General features: G+C 49.2%; 1 protein-coding gene across 1 annotated transcript in view; it reads right to left on the reverse strand.

Annotated features, from left to right (window-relative positions):
• Positions 1-16,197, reverse strand: part of ryr2a (ryanodine receptor 2a (cardiac)) — a 129,097-nt gene that overhangs the window by 61,058 nt on the left and 51,842 nt on the right. Inside the window, exons 36-45 of the mRNA XM_056244139.1 lie at positions 12,966-13,761; positions 11,804-12,004; positions 9,792-9,897; positions 9,319-9,462; positions 8,708-8,981; positions 8,364-8,478; positions 7,741-7,873; positions 6,357-6,460; positions 5,278-5,413; positions 4,908-5,094 (exon numbers count right to left, since the gene is read on the reverse strand). Of these exons, the coding sequence (XP_056100114.1) occupies positions 4,908-5,094; positions 5,278-5,413; positions 6,357-6,460; positions 7,741-7,873; positions 8,364-8,478; positions 8,708-8,981; positions 9,319-9,462; positions 9,792-9,897; positions 11,804-12,004; positions 12,966-13,761 (2,196 nt within the window). The remainder of the gene's footprint in view (positions 1-4,907; positions 5,095-5,277; positions 5,414-6,356; positions 6,461-7,740; positions 7,874-8,363; positions 8,479-8,707; positions 8,982-9,318; positions 9,463-9,791; positions 9,898-11,803; positions 12,005-12,965; positions 13,762-16,197) is intronic.

The following is a 16,197-nucleotide window of genomic DNA, read 5'->3' on the forward strand; positions in this document are numbered from 1 at the left end:
GCGCTCAGTGTGTGTTTGGTGGGCTCAGTGTGTGTTTGGTGGGCTCAGTGTGTGTTTGGTGGGCTCAGTGTGTGTTTGGTGGGCTCAGTGTGTGTTTGGTGCGTTCAGTGTGTGTTTGGTGGGCTCAGTGTGTGTTTGGTGGGCTCAGTGTGTGTTTGGTGGGCTCAGTGTGTGTTTGGTGGGCTCAGTGTGTGTTTGGTGGGCTCAGTGTGTGTTTGGTGGGCTCAGTGTGTGTTTGGTGGGCTCAGTGTGTGTTTGGTGCGTTCAGTGTGTGTTTGGTGGGCTCAGTGTGTGTTTGGTGGGCTCAGTGTGTGTTTGGTGCGCTCAGTGTGTGTTTGGTGCGCTCAGTGTGTGTTTGGTGGGCTCAGTGTGTGTTTGGTGGGCTCAGTGTGTGTTTGGTGCGCTCAGTGTGTGTTTGGTGGGCTCAGTGTGTGTTTGGTGGGCTCAGTGTGTGTTTGGTGCGTTCAGTGTGTGTTTGGTGCGCTCAGTGTGTGTTTGGTGCGCTCAGTGTGTGTTTGGTGGGCTCAGTGTGTGTTTGGTGGGCTCAGTGTGTGTTTGGTGGGCTCAGTGTGTGTTTGGTGGGCTCAGTGTGTGTTTGGTGCGCTCAGTGTGTGTTTGGTGGGCTCAGTGTGTGTTTGGTGGGCTCAGTGTGTGTTTGGTGGGCTCAGTGTGTGTTTGGTGGGCTCAGTGTGTGTTTGGTGCATTCAGTGTGTGTTTGGTGGGCTCAGTGTGTGTTTGGTGCATTCAGTGTGTGTTTGGTGCGCTCAGTGTGTGTTTGGTGGGCTCAGTGTGTGTTTGGTGGGCTCAGTGTGTGTTTGGTGCGTTCAGTGTGTGTTTGTGTGTTTGGTGCGTTCAGTGTGTGTTTGGTGCGCTCAGTGTGTTTGTGTGTTTGGTGCGCTCAGTGTGTGTTTGGTGCATTCAGTGTGTGTTTGGTGCGTTCAGTGTGTGTTTGGTGCGTTCAGTGTGTGTTTGGTGGGCTCAGTGTGTGTTTGGTGGGCTCAGTGTGTGTTTGGTGCGTTCAGTGTGTGTTTGGTGCGTTCAGTGTGTGTTTGGTGGGCTCAGTGTGTGTTTGGTGGGCTCAGTGTGTGTTTGGTGGGCTCAGTGTGTGTTTGGTGGGCTCAGTGTGTGTTTGGTGGGCTCAGTGTGTGTTTGGTGGGCTCAGTGTGTGTTTGGTGCGCTCAGTGTGTGTTTGGTGGGCTCAGTGTGTGTTTGGTGCGCTCAGTGTGTGTTTGGTGGGCTCAGTGTGTGTTTGGTGGGCTCAGTGTGTGTTTGGTGGGCTCAGTGTGTGTTTGGTGCGCTCAGTGTGTGTTTGGTGCGCTCAGTGTGTGTTTGGTGCGTTCAGTGTGTGTTTGGTGGGCTCAGTGTGTGTTTGGTGGGCTCAGTGTGTGTTTGGTGGGCTCAGTGTTTGTTTGGTGGGCTCAGTGTGTGTTTGGTGCATTCAGTGTGTGTTTGGTGGGCTCAGTGTGTGTTTGGTGCGTTCAGTGTGTGTTTGGTGGGCTCAGTGTGTGTTTGGTGCGTTCAGTGTGTGTTTGGTGCGTTCAGTGTGTGTTTGGTGGGCTCAGTGTGTGTTTGGTGGGCTCAGTGTGTGTTTGGTGGGCTCAGTGTGTGTTTGGTGGGCTCAGTGTGTGTTCGGTGTGTTCAGTGTGTGTTTGGTGCGTTCAGTGTGTGTTTGTGTGTTTGGTGCGTTCAGTGTGTGTTTGGTGCGCTCAGTGTGTTTGTGTGTTTGGTGCGCTCAGTGTGTGTTTGGTGCATTCAGTGTGTGTTTGGTGCGTTCAGTGTGTGTTTGGTGCGTTCAGTGTGTGTTTGGTGGGCTCAGTGTGTGTTTGGTGGGCTCAGTGTGTGTTTGGTGGGCTCAGTGTGTGTTTGGTGGGCTCAGTGTGTGTTTGGTGCGTTCAGTGTGTGTTTGGTGGGCTCAGTGTGTGTTTGGTGGGCTCAGTGTGTGTTTGGTGCGCTCAGTGTGTGTTTGGTGCATTCAGTGTGTGTTTGGTGCGTTCAGTGTGTGTTTGGTGCGTTCAGTGTGTGTTTGGTGGGCTCAGTGTGTGTTTGGTGGGCTCAGTGTGTGTTTGGTGGGCTCAGTGTGTGTTTGGTGGGCTCAGTGTGTGTTTGGTGCGTTCAGTGTGTGTTTGGTGGGCTCAGTGTGTGTTTGGTGCGCTCAGTGTGTGTTTGGTGGGCTCAGTGTGTGTTTGGTGGGCTCAGTGTGTGTTTGGTGGGCTCAGTGTGTGTTTGGTGCATTCAGTGTGTGTTTGGTGGGCTCAGTGTGTGTTTGGTGCGTTCAGTGTGTGTTTGGTGGGCTCAGTGTGTGTTTGGTGGGCTCAGTGTGTGTTTGGTGCGCTCAGTGTGTGTTTGGTGGGCTCAGTGTGTGTTTGGTGCGCTCAGTGTGTGTTTGGTGCGGTCAGTGTGTGTTTGGTGCGCTCAGTGTGTGTTTGGTGCGTTCAGTGTGTGTTTGGTGGGCTCAGTGTGTGTTTGGTGGGCTCAGTGTGTGTTTGGTGGGCTCAGTGTGTGTTTGGTGGGCTCAGTGTGTGTTTGGTGCATTCAGTGTGTGTTTGGTGGGCTCAGTGTGTGTTTGGTGCGTTCAGTGTGTGTTTGGTGGGCTCAGTGTGTGTTTGGTGCGTTCAGTGTGTGTTTGGTGCGTTCAGTGTGTGTTTGGTGGGCTCAGTGTGTGTTTGGTGGGCTCAGTGTGTGTTTGGTGGGCTCAGTGTGTGTTTGGTGGGCTCAGTGTGTGTTCGGTGTGTTCAGTGTGTGTTTGGTGCGTTCAGTGTGTGTTTGTGTGTTTGGTGCGTTCAGTGTGTGTTTGGTGCGCTCAGTGTGTTTGTGTGTTTGGTGCGCTCAGTGTGTGTTTGGTGCATTCAGTGTGTGTTTGGTGCGTTCAGTGTGTGTTTGGTGCGTTCAGTGTGTGTTTGGTGGGCTCAGTGTGTGTTTGGTGGGCTCAGTGTGTGTTTGGTGGGCTCAGTGTGTGTTTGGTGGGCTCAGTGTGTGTTTGGTGCGTTCAGTGTGTGTTTGGTGGGCTCAGTGTGTGTTTGGTGGGCTCAGTGTGTGTTTGGTGGGCTCAGTGTGTGTTTGGTGCGTTCAGTGTGTGTTTGGTGGGCTCAGTGTGTGTTTGGTGCATTCAGTGTGTGTTTGGTGGGCTCAGTGTGTGTTTGGTGGGCTCAGTGTGTGTTTGGTGGGCTCAGTGTGTGTTTGGTGGGCTCAGTGTGTGTTTGGTGCGCTCAGTGTGTGTTTGGTGCGCTCAGTGTGTGTTTGGTGGGCTCAGTGTGTGTTTGGTGGGCTCAGTGTGTTTGTGTGTTTGGTGCGCTCAGTGTGTGTTTGGTGCGCTCAGTGTGTTTGTGTGTTTGGTGCGCTCAGTGTGTGTTTGGTGCGCTCAGTGTGTGTTTGGTGGGCTCAGTGTGTGTTTGGTGGGCTCAGTGTGTGTTTGGTGGGCTCAGTGTGTGTTTGGTGGGCTCAGTGTGTGTTTGGTGGGCTCAGTGTGTGTTTGGTGGGCTCAGTGTGTGTTTGGTGGGCTCAGTGTGTGTTTGGTGGGCTCAGTGTGTGTTTGGTGGGCTCAGTGTGTGTTTGGTGGGCTCAGTGTGTGTTTGGTGCGTTCAGTGTGTGTTTGGTGGGCTCAGTGTGTGTTTGGTGGGCTCAGTGTGTGTTTGGTGCGCTCAGTGTGTGTTTGGTGCGCTCAGTGTGTGTTTGGTGGGCTCAGTGTGTGTTTGGTGGGCTCAGTGTGTGTTTGGTGCGCTCAGTGTGTGTTTGGTGGGCTCAGTGTGTGTTTGGTGGGCTCAGTGTGTGTTTGGTGCGTTCAGTGTGTGTTTGGTGCGCTCAGTGTGTGTTTGGTGCGCTCAGTGTGTGTTTGGTGGGCTCAGTGTGTGTTTGGTGGGCTCAGTGTGTGTTTGGTGGGCTCAGTGTGTGTTTGGTGGGCTCAGTGTGTGTTTGGTGCGCTCAGTGTGTGTTTGGTGGGCTCAGTGTGTGTTTGGTGGGCTCAGTGTGTGTTTGGTGGGCTCAGTGTGTGTTTGGTGGGCTCAGTGTGTGTTTGGTGCATTCAGTGTGTGTTTGGTGGGCTCAGTGTGTGTTTGGTGCATTCAGTGTGTGTTTGGTGCGCTCAGTGTGTGTTTGGTGGGCTCAGTGTGTGTTTGGTGGGCTCAGTGTGTGTTTGGTGGGCTCAGTGTGTTTTTGGTGGGCTCAGTGTGTGTTTGGTGGGCTCAGTGTGTGTTTGGTGCGCTCAGTGTGTGTTTGGTGGGCTCAGTGTGTTTTTGGTGGGCTCAGTGTGTGTTTGGTGGGCTCAGTGTGTGTTTGGTGCGCTCAGTGTGTGTTTGGTGGGCTCAGTGTGTGTTTGGTGCATTCAGTGTGTGTTTGGTGGGCTCAGTGTGTGTTTGGTGCATTCAGTGTGTGTTTGGTGGGCTCAGTGTGTGTTTGGTGCATTCAGTGTGTGTTTGGTGGGCTCAGTGTGTGTTTGGTGGGCTCAGTGTGTGTTTGGTGGGCTCAGTGTGTGTTTGGTGGGCTCAGTGTGTGTTTGGTGGGCTCAGTGTGTGTTTGGTGCGCTCAGTGTGTGTTTGGTGGGCTCAGTGTGTTTTTGGTGGGCTCAGTGTGTGTTTGGTGCGCTCAGTGTGTGTTTGGTGCGCTCAGTGTGTGTTTGGTGGGCTCAGTGTGTGTTTGGTGGGCTCAGTGTGTGTTTGGTGGGCTCAGTGTGTGTTTGGTGGGCTCAGTGTGTGTTTGGTGGGCTCAGTGTGTGTTTGGTGCGCTCAGTGTGTGTTTGGTGCGCTCAGTGTGTGTTTGGTGCATTCAGTGTGTGTTTGGTGCGCTCAGTGTGTGTTTGGTGGGCTCAGTGTGTGTTTGGTGCATTCAGTGTGTGTTTGGTGCGCTCAGTGTGTGTGTGTGTGTGTGTGTGTGTGTGTGTGTGTTTGGTGCGCTCAGTGTGTGTTGGGTCGTACAGGGTTCTGCTCTCCTCTGTGGTGGGCGAGGGCCCGTCTCGACCGGGATCTTCTGAGATCTTGATGGCCTCCTCCATGGCCGCCAGAAGCCCGTTCCCGCCTTCTCCTCGCAGGGCGGGGCCAAAACACTCCGGCCGGCGAATCAGGAGCCGCACGACCACATTAGCGTTCTCCTCCACGCTCTCACCTGACAGAGGCCGGACAACACACAACTACTCAACAAACACCATACAGACACTATAGAGCACAAGATCATTATTATCGTGGCGTTTTTGGCAAGTTTTTCTGTTTGTCCGACATGTGTCAGAAGTGTGACTTTTATTTTGACAGTGTTTCATTCTCCAGTAGTGGATCCGGTCAGAACACACACCGTTACAGAAGACTGCGAATCTGAGGAAGTCCAGGTATCGTTCGCCCTCCACCGGGTTCCAGCCGATGTCAGGATAACCTTTAGATATCAGCATTACACAGCTCTGAAGACCACACCCGGCCAGATACTGGACCACCTGACACACACACACACAAGCAGATGTTCAGAAGCAGTGATGGACGAAGCACACAAGTCAAGCACTTGAGTAAAAGTACAGATACCCAAATAAAATATGAATGAAAGTATTCATAAATTACAACTATTTAAGCTCATTTTCACGTCTATGTTCAAAAAAGGCATTGACAGTTAAAGGATTAGTTCACTTCAGAATAAATATTTCCTGATAATTTACTCTCCCCCATGTGTTCCAAGATATTTATGTCTTTTTCAGGTCATTTAAAAAAAAAAAAAAAAAAAAAAACATTTATATACTTTTAAACCACAAATGCTGGTCTTGCTCTAGCTGTGATGCGACACACATTACGTGATCACGATGAAAGGTCACGCGTGTTCCGGTTCATAAATGTCGAGTAGAGTGAAAAACTCCATCTTATTTTCTCCTCCAACTTCAAAATTGTTTGACATCGTTGTTTTACCTTTTATTTTTTTAGTAAATGGTGTTTGACTCAGTCTTTGCACGTTCGCTCTGTAAACACTGGGTCGGTTCTTCCCCCTAAGTCCCGCTTGACCTTTCAACCTGATCACGTAATGTGTGTCGCATCACAGCGAGTGCAAGACCAGCATTAGTGGTTAAAAGTATATAAATGTGTATTTTGTTATAAATGTCCGCTGGTTTGTCTAGATCAGACTCTTATTCCTCGGCTGGATCGTGTCGAGACTTTGAAGCTGCACTGAAACTCACATCTGGACCTTCGACCCGTTGGACCCCATTGAAGTCACTATATGTTTTCCTCAAAAACCTTCATTTCTTTTCCACTGAAGAAAGAAAGACATGAACATCTTGGATGATGTGCGGGAGAGTAAATTATCAGGAAATGTCACGTCTGAAGTGAACTCCTCCTTTAACAGGTTAAGCTACAGTAATGAAGTAAAACTCCAGAAGAGACGGAGATGTGAACCTTCTCGAGGTCTGGTTCTCTCAGCGCCAGAGCCAGTTCATTATTATCCATCACTGAGGCGGCGGCCACATCTAGAGGAGTGGATCCTCTCATCGACGGAGACGCTGAGGAGAACAAACACACACACGATGACTGTAGAGTCTAACACACACACACACACACACACACACACACACACACATGACTCAAGCTCAGATATCCAGACCAGTGATACGGGAGTCGATTCCTCAGCCCTGAAAAGCCCTCGAGGCATTGCCGACTCTAACACAGGAATCCACTCTCGTTGTTGTTTCCGTGTGCGAAATCACTCACTTGTTTACTGATTCTCTAATCCCTATATAAAGTGTATGCGTGTCAATATGCTGAATTATGGGGTAAAATCATACCCTATATATTGTATTGTTATATATTGTATTGACAACTCATCAATTAAATATTTACCATCGTATATCTCCATAATTGGACGTTTTTAAATAAACACTGACAGAAAACTACACAAGTGTTAGTGCTGGGCGATATGATGATATATATAACACTGATATGAGTGAGCACATGGAGTTAGACCTATATTGTATTTATATAAAGCGTTCACAGGCTAATTTGCTTCATGTATTTCCCCGGTGTTGAAATCAGGCTCATATAAATGTCAGAAACACGATTCCTGCTGCATGTCGATATCATGATCACTGGATCTGTGGTGAGATGTAAGGAACACTATATCGAGTCCAAGCTTTAGTTTAAACTGATAAAGTGCTAAACCAGTTGTAGTTATTGAGTCAACATTGGCACCAACACAGCCGCTCCTGCTTCCATAGGACACAAGACTCAACAACCCAAAAAGAAAAACGCGCCGCTAACCCATAAAAGGTGCTCTTCACACAGTTCACAGCTTCCTTATGTGAGTGAAAGCACAGATACTACTGGTCAAATATTACTCCGTTACAAGTTAAAGTTGTAAAGACCAATTTTTACTAAAGTGAAAGTACAGAAGAACTCGTTTTTAAAAGTACTTAAGTATCAGAAGTAAAAAGGTTCTGACGTCAACCCGACTATCATTTCCAACCGCTGACTGACGTTACTACTTGTACTTATATATACTTATACTTACTACTTATACCTTGACAGAAATATAGAGGAGTAAAAAGTACGATATTTGTCTTTTTTTAAATGTAGTAAAGTTGAAGTAAAACGTTTCCAGAGAAAATAATACTCAAGTAAAGTACAGATACTCAAAGTAAATGTGCTTTGTTACTGTCCACCTCTGTCTTCACACATGCGCAGTAAATTAAACATATTAACGTAACAGAAAACAGTTACTTCCATCCGCTCCCACGGTGGAGTCTGAGAGCCCTGGACTCGAACACCCGTGCTGTGGAAGTCTTACCGAGGCCCACGCTGCTGTTCTCCAGAAGGTAGCTGAGGTGATCGAACATGGCCTTCTGGTTCTGACGGCTGATCCGACAGAAGTAGCACAGGAACCGGCAGCAGTTCGCCACCATCTTAGGAAAGGTGATCTCCTGAAGACCGAAGGACATGCGTTCAGTGAAACCCAAACGCCTGATTCCTGAAACGCTCACAAAACTGTAAAACTGCTTTGAGGCAATCTGAAATAAACACGGCAGTGATGCTGAACTGAGTTACACATTCATCTTGACGTTAGTAATGAAGCTTTATGTAAGAGATCAGTGTGTAACAGTGTTTTTCTGTGACATAATAAAAACAAACTTTATTTTCTATAGCGCCTTATAGCACCAAGTTGGATCTCAAAGAGCTTTACAAGAATTAATAAAAAATACTTTGAAGTACAATATAACAACAAGCTATCAAATTAATTTAAGATTAACATTAGACCATGGAATGACAACACTAGCCAATCACAATCCAGTACTACACAGAAACAGGTCAGAGAAACAAGTTCAAGCAAAACTGTTCCGATGTGGTGCAAGATAAAGCCTGAAACTCTTCAAATACAGTATTTTTCTTCGGCTGTGTATTGGCATCCCTCACCTTGGACTCTCCTCCGCCCAGGACGTTCACCATCACCTCCATCACGGTCTCGTGCATCCCCAGCGCTCGCATCAGGTTCGGGTGCTGGTAAAACACCTTGTTATTCATGATGTCACTGCAGACGAGACAGAGACAGGCCAGAGGTCAGAGGTCAGGCTGGAATCTCACAAAGATAAAACACCAGAGGGGGGCGTCACTGAGACTATATTCAAAATATTCATCTAATATATCTATATTTGTCTGAATTACATTTGTCATTATTTTGAATAGTATTTTATAACTGAATGGCCCATTCTGCTGCATGGTTTGCTCTCTCTGCCCCCTGTGGCTGCTGTTGTCTTCACCTGAGGCCGTGGATCATGAGCTTCTCCTCCTCGCGGCCCATCCTGACGCTGAGCAGCGAGCGGATCTGGCCCAGCGACGCCAGCAGGCTGATGGTGTCCTCCACGGAGACGGCGTTGATGGTGTAGGTCTTGGGCAGCGCCCGCACCTGACCCCCGATGCCGTCGTACTGCCGGTGGAGGAGCACGAACATGGCCCGCACCAGCTCCGGGTCCTCGATCACCGACTCCTGCGCCCAGCGGACCATGGTCTCCGAGATCAGCTGCTGAAGAGTGCCTGCGGACACACACACACACACCAGCCGGTCAGACCTTACTTCGGCAACACCAACACACACACAGTTTCAGCAGGGGTTTTAACATCACATTTAAGATCTGCACGTATAAAATGGGTGGGGTAGAGCAAGATCTGTGGTAACATCCAATCCATCTAATTCTCATGGTTTAGATATTAAAAATGCACATTAGCTTGATTTTGATCAACCAGCTGAATGAAAAGGCAATAGGTGACAGCAGAAATACAGCGGTTACCCTGTTAGCACTTTTTATGGCCTTAAATTTGATAAACTGAACTGCAGACTGCAGAGACGCTGATGAGGAGCTGCCGGACTCACTGGGTTTCTTTGCTTTCTTTTTCTTTGGCGTTTCAGTCATTTTCTTCTTCAGGTATTTCACCTTCTCCACCAGAGACATCAGACGACCCCTGATGGTGAAATCACTGTCTCCGTCTCCGGATTTATCATCATCCATCTCAATGCCTGCAGAGCACACACACACACACACACACACACACAAAACAGCAAACGGCAAAACATTAGATTGAAATAGAAACATGATTGATAAGCCTTTTGAAGTGTTGAGGTCTGCCTCACTCGTCAGCATTCGACAGTTTTATATTAGGAGTAAATCACACGTCAATCATAAAACAATAACACAGACTCAATAGATCAGGAATGAAGATGTTTGTCTGACCCCAGTGGCAAGAACAGTTATAACAGAAGATACATTATTATCATCATCTCGTCTTGTTTAGTTTATAACTCATCCTGGTCTAGGGATGTTTAGATGAGGCTGATCAGAGCTTTACCACAGTGTGTCATGAGATCCTCGTGGAAGTCCAGCAGCTGCTCACGGATGTCCTCGGGACACGGACAGTCCTGCTTCTCATGCTTGAAATTCAGCAGCATGTTGATCTGAAAACACACACACACACACAAACATTCATTTGTAATGCGACTTGTCTTTTCAAGTGAAACTGAATAATGTGGAAATAATGAATAATTCAGGATATAATATAGGGACAACTGATTTGATGAATCCAGCATTGATTTGACCAATATCATTTGGTCAAGATAGAGATAAATAAAATATCAATAAAAAATACATATATAATATACACTCACCGGCCACTTTATTAGGTACACCTGTCCAACTGCTCGTTAACACTTAATTTCTAAGCAGCCAATCACATGGCGGCAACTCAGTGCATTTAGGCATGTAGACATGGTCAAGACAATCTCCTGCAGTTCAAACCGAGCATCAGTATGGGGAAGAAAGGTGATTTGAGTGACTTTGAACGTGGCATGATTGTTGGTGCCAGAAGGGCTGGTCTGAGTATTTCAGAAACTGCTAATCTACTGGGATTTTCACGCACAACCATCTCTAGGGTTTACAGAGAATGGTCCGAAAAAGAAAAAACATCCAGTGAGCGGCAGTTCTGTGGGCGGAAATGCCTTGTTGATGCCAGAGGTCAGAGGAGAATGGCCAGACTGGTTCGAGCTGATAGAAGGGCAACAGTGACTGAAATAACCACTCGTTACAACCGAGGTATGCAGCAAAGCATTTGTGAAGCCACAACACGCACAACCTTGAGGCGGATGGGCTACAACAGCAGAAGACTCCACCGGGTACCACTCATCTCCACTACAAATAGGAAAAAGAGGCTACAATTTGCAAGAGCTCACCAAAATTGAACAGTTGAAGACTGGAAAAATGTTGCCTGGTCTGATGAGTCTCGATTTCTGTTGAGACATTCAGATGTTAGAGTCAGAATTTGGCGTAAACAGAATGAGAACATGGAACCATCATGCCTTGTTACCACTGTGCAGGCTGGTGGTGGTGGTGTAATGGTGTGGGGGATGTTTTCCTGGCACACTTTAGGCCCCTTAGTGCCAATTGGGCATCGTTTAAATGCCACGGCCTACCTGAGCATTGTTTCTGACCATGTCCATCCCTTTATGGCCACCATGTACCCATCCTCTGATGGCTACTTCCACCATGTCACAAAGCTCTAATCATTTCAAATTGGTTTCTTGAACATGACAATGAGTTCACTGTACTAAAATGGCCTCCACAGTCACCAGATCTCAACCCAATAGAGCATCTTTGGGATGTGGTGGAACGGGAGATTCGCATCATGGATGTGCAGCCGACAAATCTGCGGCAACTGTGTGATGCCATCATGTCAATATGGACCAAACTCCCTGAGGAATGCTTCCAGCACCTTGTTGAATCTATGCCACGAAGAATTGAGGCAGTTCTGAAGGCAAAAGGGGGTCCAACCCGTTACTAGCATGGGGTACCTAATAAAGTGGCCGGTGAGTGTATATAAACATTCATTATAATACTGAATGATGTGATTGTCCTACAGGTGCAGCATTTGTTATATGAACAGGAGAATGCCAGTGGAGCAAGTTATTACACTGTAATCAAAGATTATAAAGATACACATTTTTCTTCTTTGCAACAACATGATCAATAAAACCAGAGAGTCATGAACATATGATTTCTTATGACTTTTTCTTTTTGTAATAAATAAAATGAAGCATGCAAGCAAAATAAAATAAGATGAAGTGATTAATGCGTGACAATTAAGCACATTTCCATCCCAGATGCTCATCACCGCTGCAGCACAGAACAGAAATACTGCAATAAACGCATGCAACTATTTGTATTGTTTTATTATGTGATTCATAATCAGCATGATTTAAATAATTAAATCTAAGCCCAGAAGCACCACCATGACATACACTTTATAAAGTGTCCGTTTATTCTGCACATATGAAGGTGTGAATGTGGAGAGGACGAAGCGCTCCTGACCTGTTCCTGCGGAGGCGAGCGGAACTCTTTGGTTTTGCGCGCCGTGAGAGCGGCCGACATGTTCAGCGCCTGCATCACTTCATTATAGCGGAAGCGCTGGTTCTCCTGAAGATTGGCCACGAAGTCGTCGGAGAAGGCGACCACAGCCTCGATGCGGTGACGCACCTGACAGTCGCACAGGTACTGGAGCAGGTGACACATCTGAGGACACACACCACTCCGCTTCAGCTCACAGGAGTGACAGGACATAACAGATGCAAACTGCATTATACGGGAGACACATTCAGCTGTAAAGCAGCTCACAAAGGGATAGCTCACCCAAAAATGGAAATTAGCCCATGAAGCGGTGCGTTTGTGTAAGAAAAATATCCATATTTAACACGTTACAAAGTAAAATTGTAGCTTCCAGCCAAACGAACATACGTAGTCAACTTACGCCTTATACTTATGTCGTCGAAATTAATCAAAACCAATTTACCAGTTACTAAAACAATCTTTGTCAAAGAATACACTTGTTTGTCCACAGTTTGAACGTTCTTGTTTCCAATTGTTTCATTTCAAGATCTGAGGTGAATTATCCATTGTTGCTCTTACGGCTACAAAGCTGGAGCACTAACTGATATTCAGAGTCACATGACACGCTTTTAACATTAAATAAAGCGCATAAACAGCACCTGAGATTATCAGTGCCACACTTTGTGTTTGTTGTTCCATACGCGACGTTGCATAAAAATTAAATATAATCGTCGCGTGTCGCCGTCGCGCTGGAACAACAAACACAAAGTGTGGCACTGAAGGTTGTGTGTGAACGCGCTCTCTGATTCCGGCAAATCACTGGCAGTGTGAATGAAGCAAAATCAAACGAACCCGGATCAAATCCCGGGTCACTTTATCCGTGTATTTTCCGGAATCTCTGTGTGAAAGGGGCTAGTTAGTGCTCCAGCTTTGTAGCCGTAAGAGCAACAATTAGGACAAAAACTCTGATTAACATGGAAAAGATGTCTTTTATCGTGGCGCGTGGCGTGTGTAGTTAGGACTGTAATGTTACTGTTAATTATTTTAAGGCTAATTCCTAGTCAGATTAGAATGATATCTTAGTTGTGTGTGTAAAGTCGCTGCCGATGTGAACGGGGCTTAAAAAGACACGACTGCATCGTCTCACCTGGAGTTTGACGGGTTCAGGAAGCTTCATCTGTAGAAGTCCTTCTTTGGGCATCTTTCCTCTCAGACCGTGTTCATCGGCCCCGCCCCCTTCCAGCCGGCCCCGCCCACCTGCATCCTCAGCCCCGCCCCCTCGGTCCTGCGAGAACACGCTGGGCTCGATCAGCTGCAGGATGGTCTTCAGGTCTCCGTTGTGGAAGATGCCCATGATGAGGAGTGTGTAGAAGAGCTTGATGAGCGGGACGAACAGGAACTCAGTGCTGCCGCCCACGGGATCGCGCACGTGAAGACTCCCCTCGCGCACCGCCTCCGTCAGCATCTCCATCGTGCGGCTCTTCAGCGTCTCCAGCGGGAACTCGGGGCTGAACTGGAAGCACAGGGAGCTGGAGCCCAGCGGACACACGAAGCTAGGCGAGGAGAAGCGCATGCGCGGCTGCAGAGACGTGCTCAGGCCGATGCCCGGCAGCCCGTGCTTCTTCTTCTCGTCGGGGAACAGCGTGATGCTCTTGGTCTCCGCCGTCATGGGCACGATGTACTCCGAGTTCATCATGAGGCGCGCGGTGGCGTAGCTGCTCAGGTGGATGTCGATGAGCAGGTCGTAGTATCCGGTGCGCAGGAGGCCGGGCATGTATTTGTTCTGGATGGCGTAGAGGAGCTGCGCCTCGTCAGCGTGACTGCAGAGAGCGTGTGCCACGCGGTTGTTCCCCAGCGCGCAGATGGCCGAGTATAAGCGCAGCGTGTGGTAGTGGAACTGCAGCAGGTCGAGCTGCTCCGTCAGCTCCAGGATATCCAGAGACCTGGCGGACACACAGAGTCAGCACACACAGCGTCAGCACACACACAGCGTCACATACATACAGCGTCAGCACACACACAGCGTCACACACACACAGCGTCAGCACACACACAGCGTCAGCACACACACAGCGTCACATACATACAGCGTCAGCACACACACAGCGTCACACACACACAGCGTCAGCACACACAGCGTCACATACACACAGCGTCAGCACACACACAGCGTCAGCACACACACAGCGTCACACACACACAGCGTCACATACACACAGCATCACACACACACAGCGTCACACAGACACAGCGTCACACACACACAGCGTCACACACACACAGCGTCACACACACACACACACACACAGCGTCACACACACACACAGCGTCACACACACACAGCGTCACACACACACAGCGTCACACACACACACAGCGTCACACACACACAGCGTCACATACACACAGCGTCAGCACACACACAGCGTCACACACACACAGCGTCACACACACACAGCGTCAGCACACACACACAGCGTCAGCACACACACAGCGTCACACACACACAGCGTCACACACACACAGCGTCAGCACACACACAGCGTCACACAGCGTCAGCACACACACAGCGTCACACACACACAGCGTCACACACACACACAGCGTCACACACACACAGCGTCACACACACACAGCGTCACACACACACACAGCGTCACACACACACACAGCGTCACACACACACAGCGTCACACACACACACAGCGTCACACACACACACAGCGTCACACACACACACAGCGTCACACACACACAGCGTCAGCACACACACAGCGTCACACACACACACAGCGTCACACACACACAGCGTCACACACACACACAGCGTCACACACACACACAGCGTCACACACACACAGCGTCAGCACACACACAGCGTCACACACACACAGCGTCACACACACACAGCGTCACACACACACACACACACAGCGTCACACACACACAGCGTCACACACACACACAGCGTCACACACACACACAGCGTCACATACACACAGCGTCAGCACACACACAGCGTCACACACACACAGCGTCACACACACACAGCGTCAGCACACACACACAGTGTCAGCACACACACAGCGTCACATACACACAGCGTCAGCACACACACAGCGTCACACACACACAGCGTCACACACACACAGCGTCAGCACACACACAGCGTCAGCACACACACAGCGTCACACACACACAGCGTCACACACACACACAGCGTCACACACACACAGCGTCACACACACACAGCGTCACACACACACACAGCGTCACACACACACAGCGTCACACACACACAGCGTCACACACACACACAGCGTCACACACACACAGCGTCACACACACACACAGCGTCACACACACACACAGCGTCACACACACACACAGCGTCAGCACACACACAGCGTCACACACACACACAGCGTCACACACACACACACAGCGTCACACACACACAGCGTCAGCACACACACAGCGTCACACACACACACAGCGTCACACACACACAGCGTCACACACACACACACACACAGCGTCACACACACACAGCGTCACACACACACAGCGTCAGCACACACACAGCGTCACACACACACAGCGTCACACACACACACAGCGTCACACACACACAGCGTCACACACACACAGCGTCACACACACACAGCGTCACACACACACAGCGTCACACACACACACACACACAGCGTCACACACACACAGCGTCACACACACACAGCGTCAGCACACACACAGCGTCACACACACACAGCGTCACACACACACAGCGTCACACACACACAGCGTCACACACACACAGCGTCACACACACACACACACACAGCGTCACACACACACACAGCGTCACACACACACAGCGTCAGCACACACACAGCGTCACACACACACAGCGTCACACACACACAGCGTCACACACACACACACACACAGCGTCACACACACACAGCGTCACACACACACACAGCGTCACACACACACACAGCGTCACATACACACAGCGTCAGCACACACACAGCGTCACACACACACAGCGTCACACACACACAGCGTCAGCACACACACACAGTGTCAGCACACACACAGCGTCACATACACACAGCGTCAGCACACACACAGCGTCACACACACACAGCGTCACACACACACAGCGTCAGCACACACACAGCGTCACACAGCGTCAGCACACACACAGCGTCACACACACACAGCGTCACACACACACACAGCGTCACACACACACAGCGTCACACACACACAGCGTCACACACACACACAGCGTCACACACACACAGCGTCACACACACACAGCGTCACACACACACACAGCGTCACACACACACAGCGTCACACACACACAC

This window comes from Rhinichthys klamathensis, unplaced genomic scaffold, assembly GCF_029890125.1.
Source record: "Rhinichthys klamathensis goyatoka isolate OS25496 unplaced genomic scaffold, OSU_Roscu_1.1 h1tg000927l_1, whole genome shotgun sequence".
NCBI lineage: Eukaryota > Metazoa > Chordata > Actinopteri > Cypriniformes > Leuciscidae > Rhinichthys > Rhinichthys klamathensis.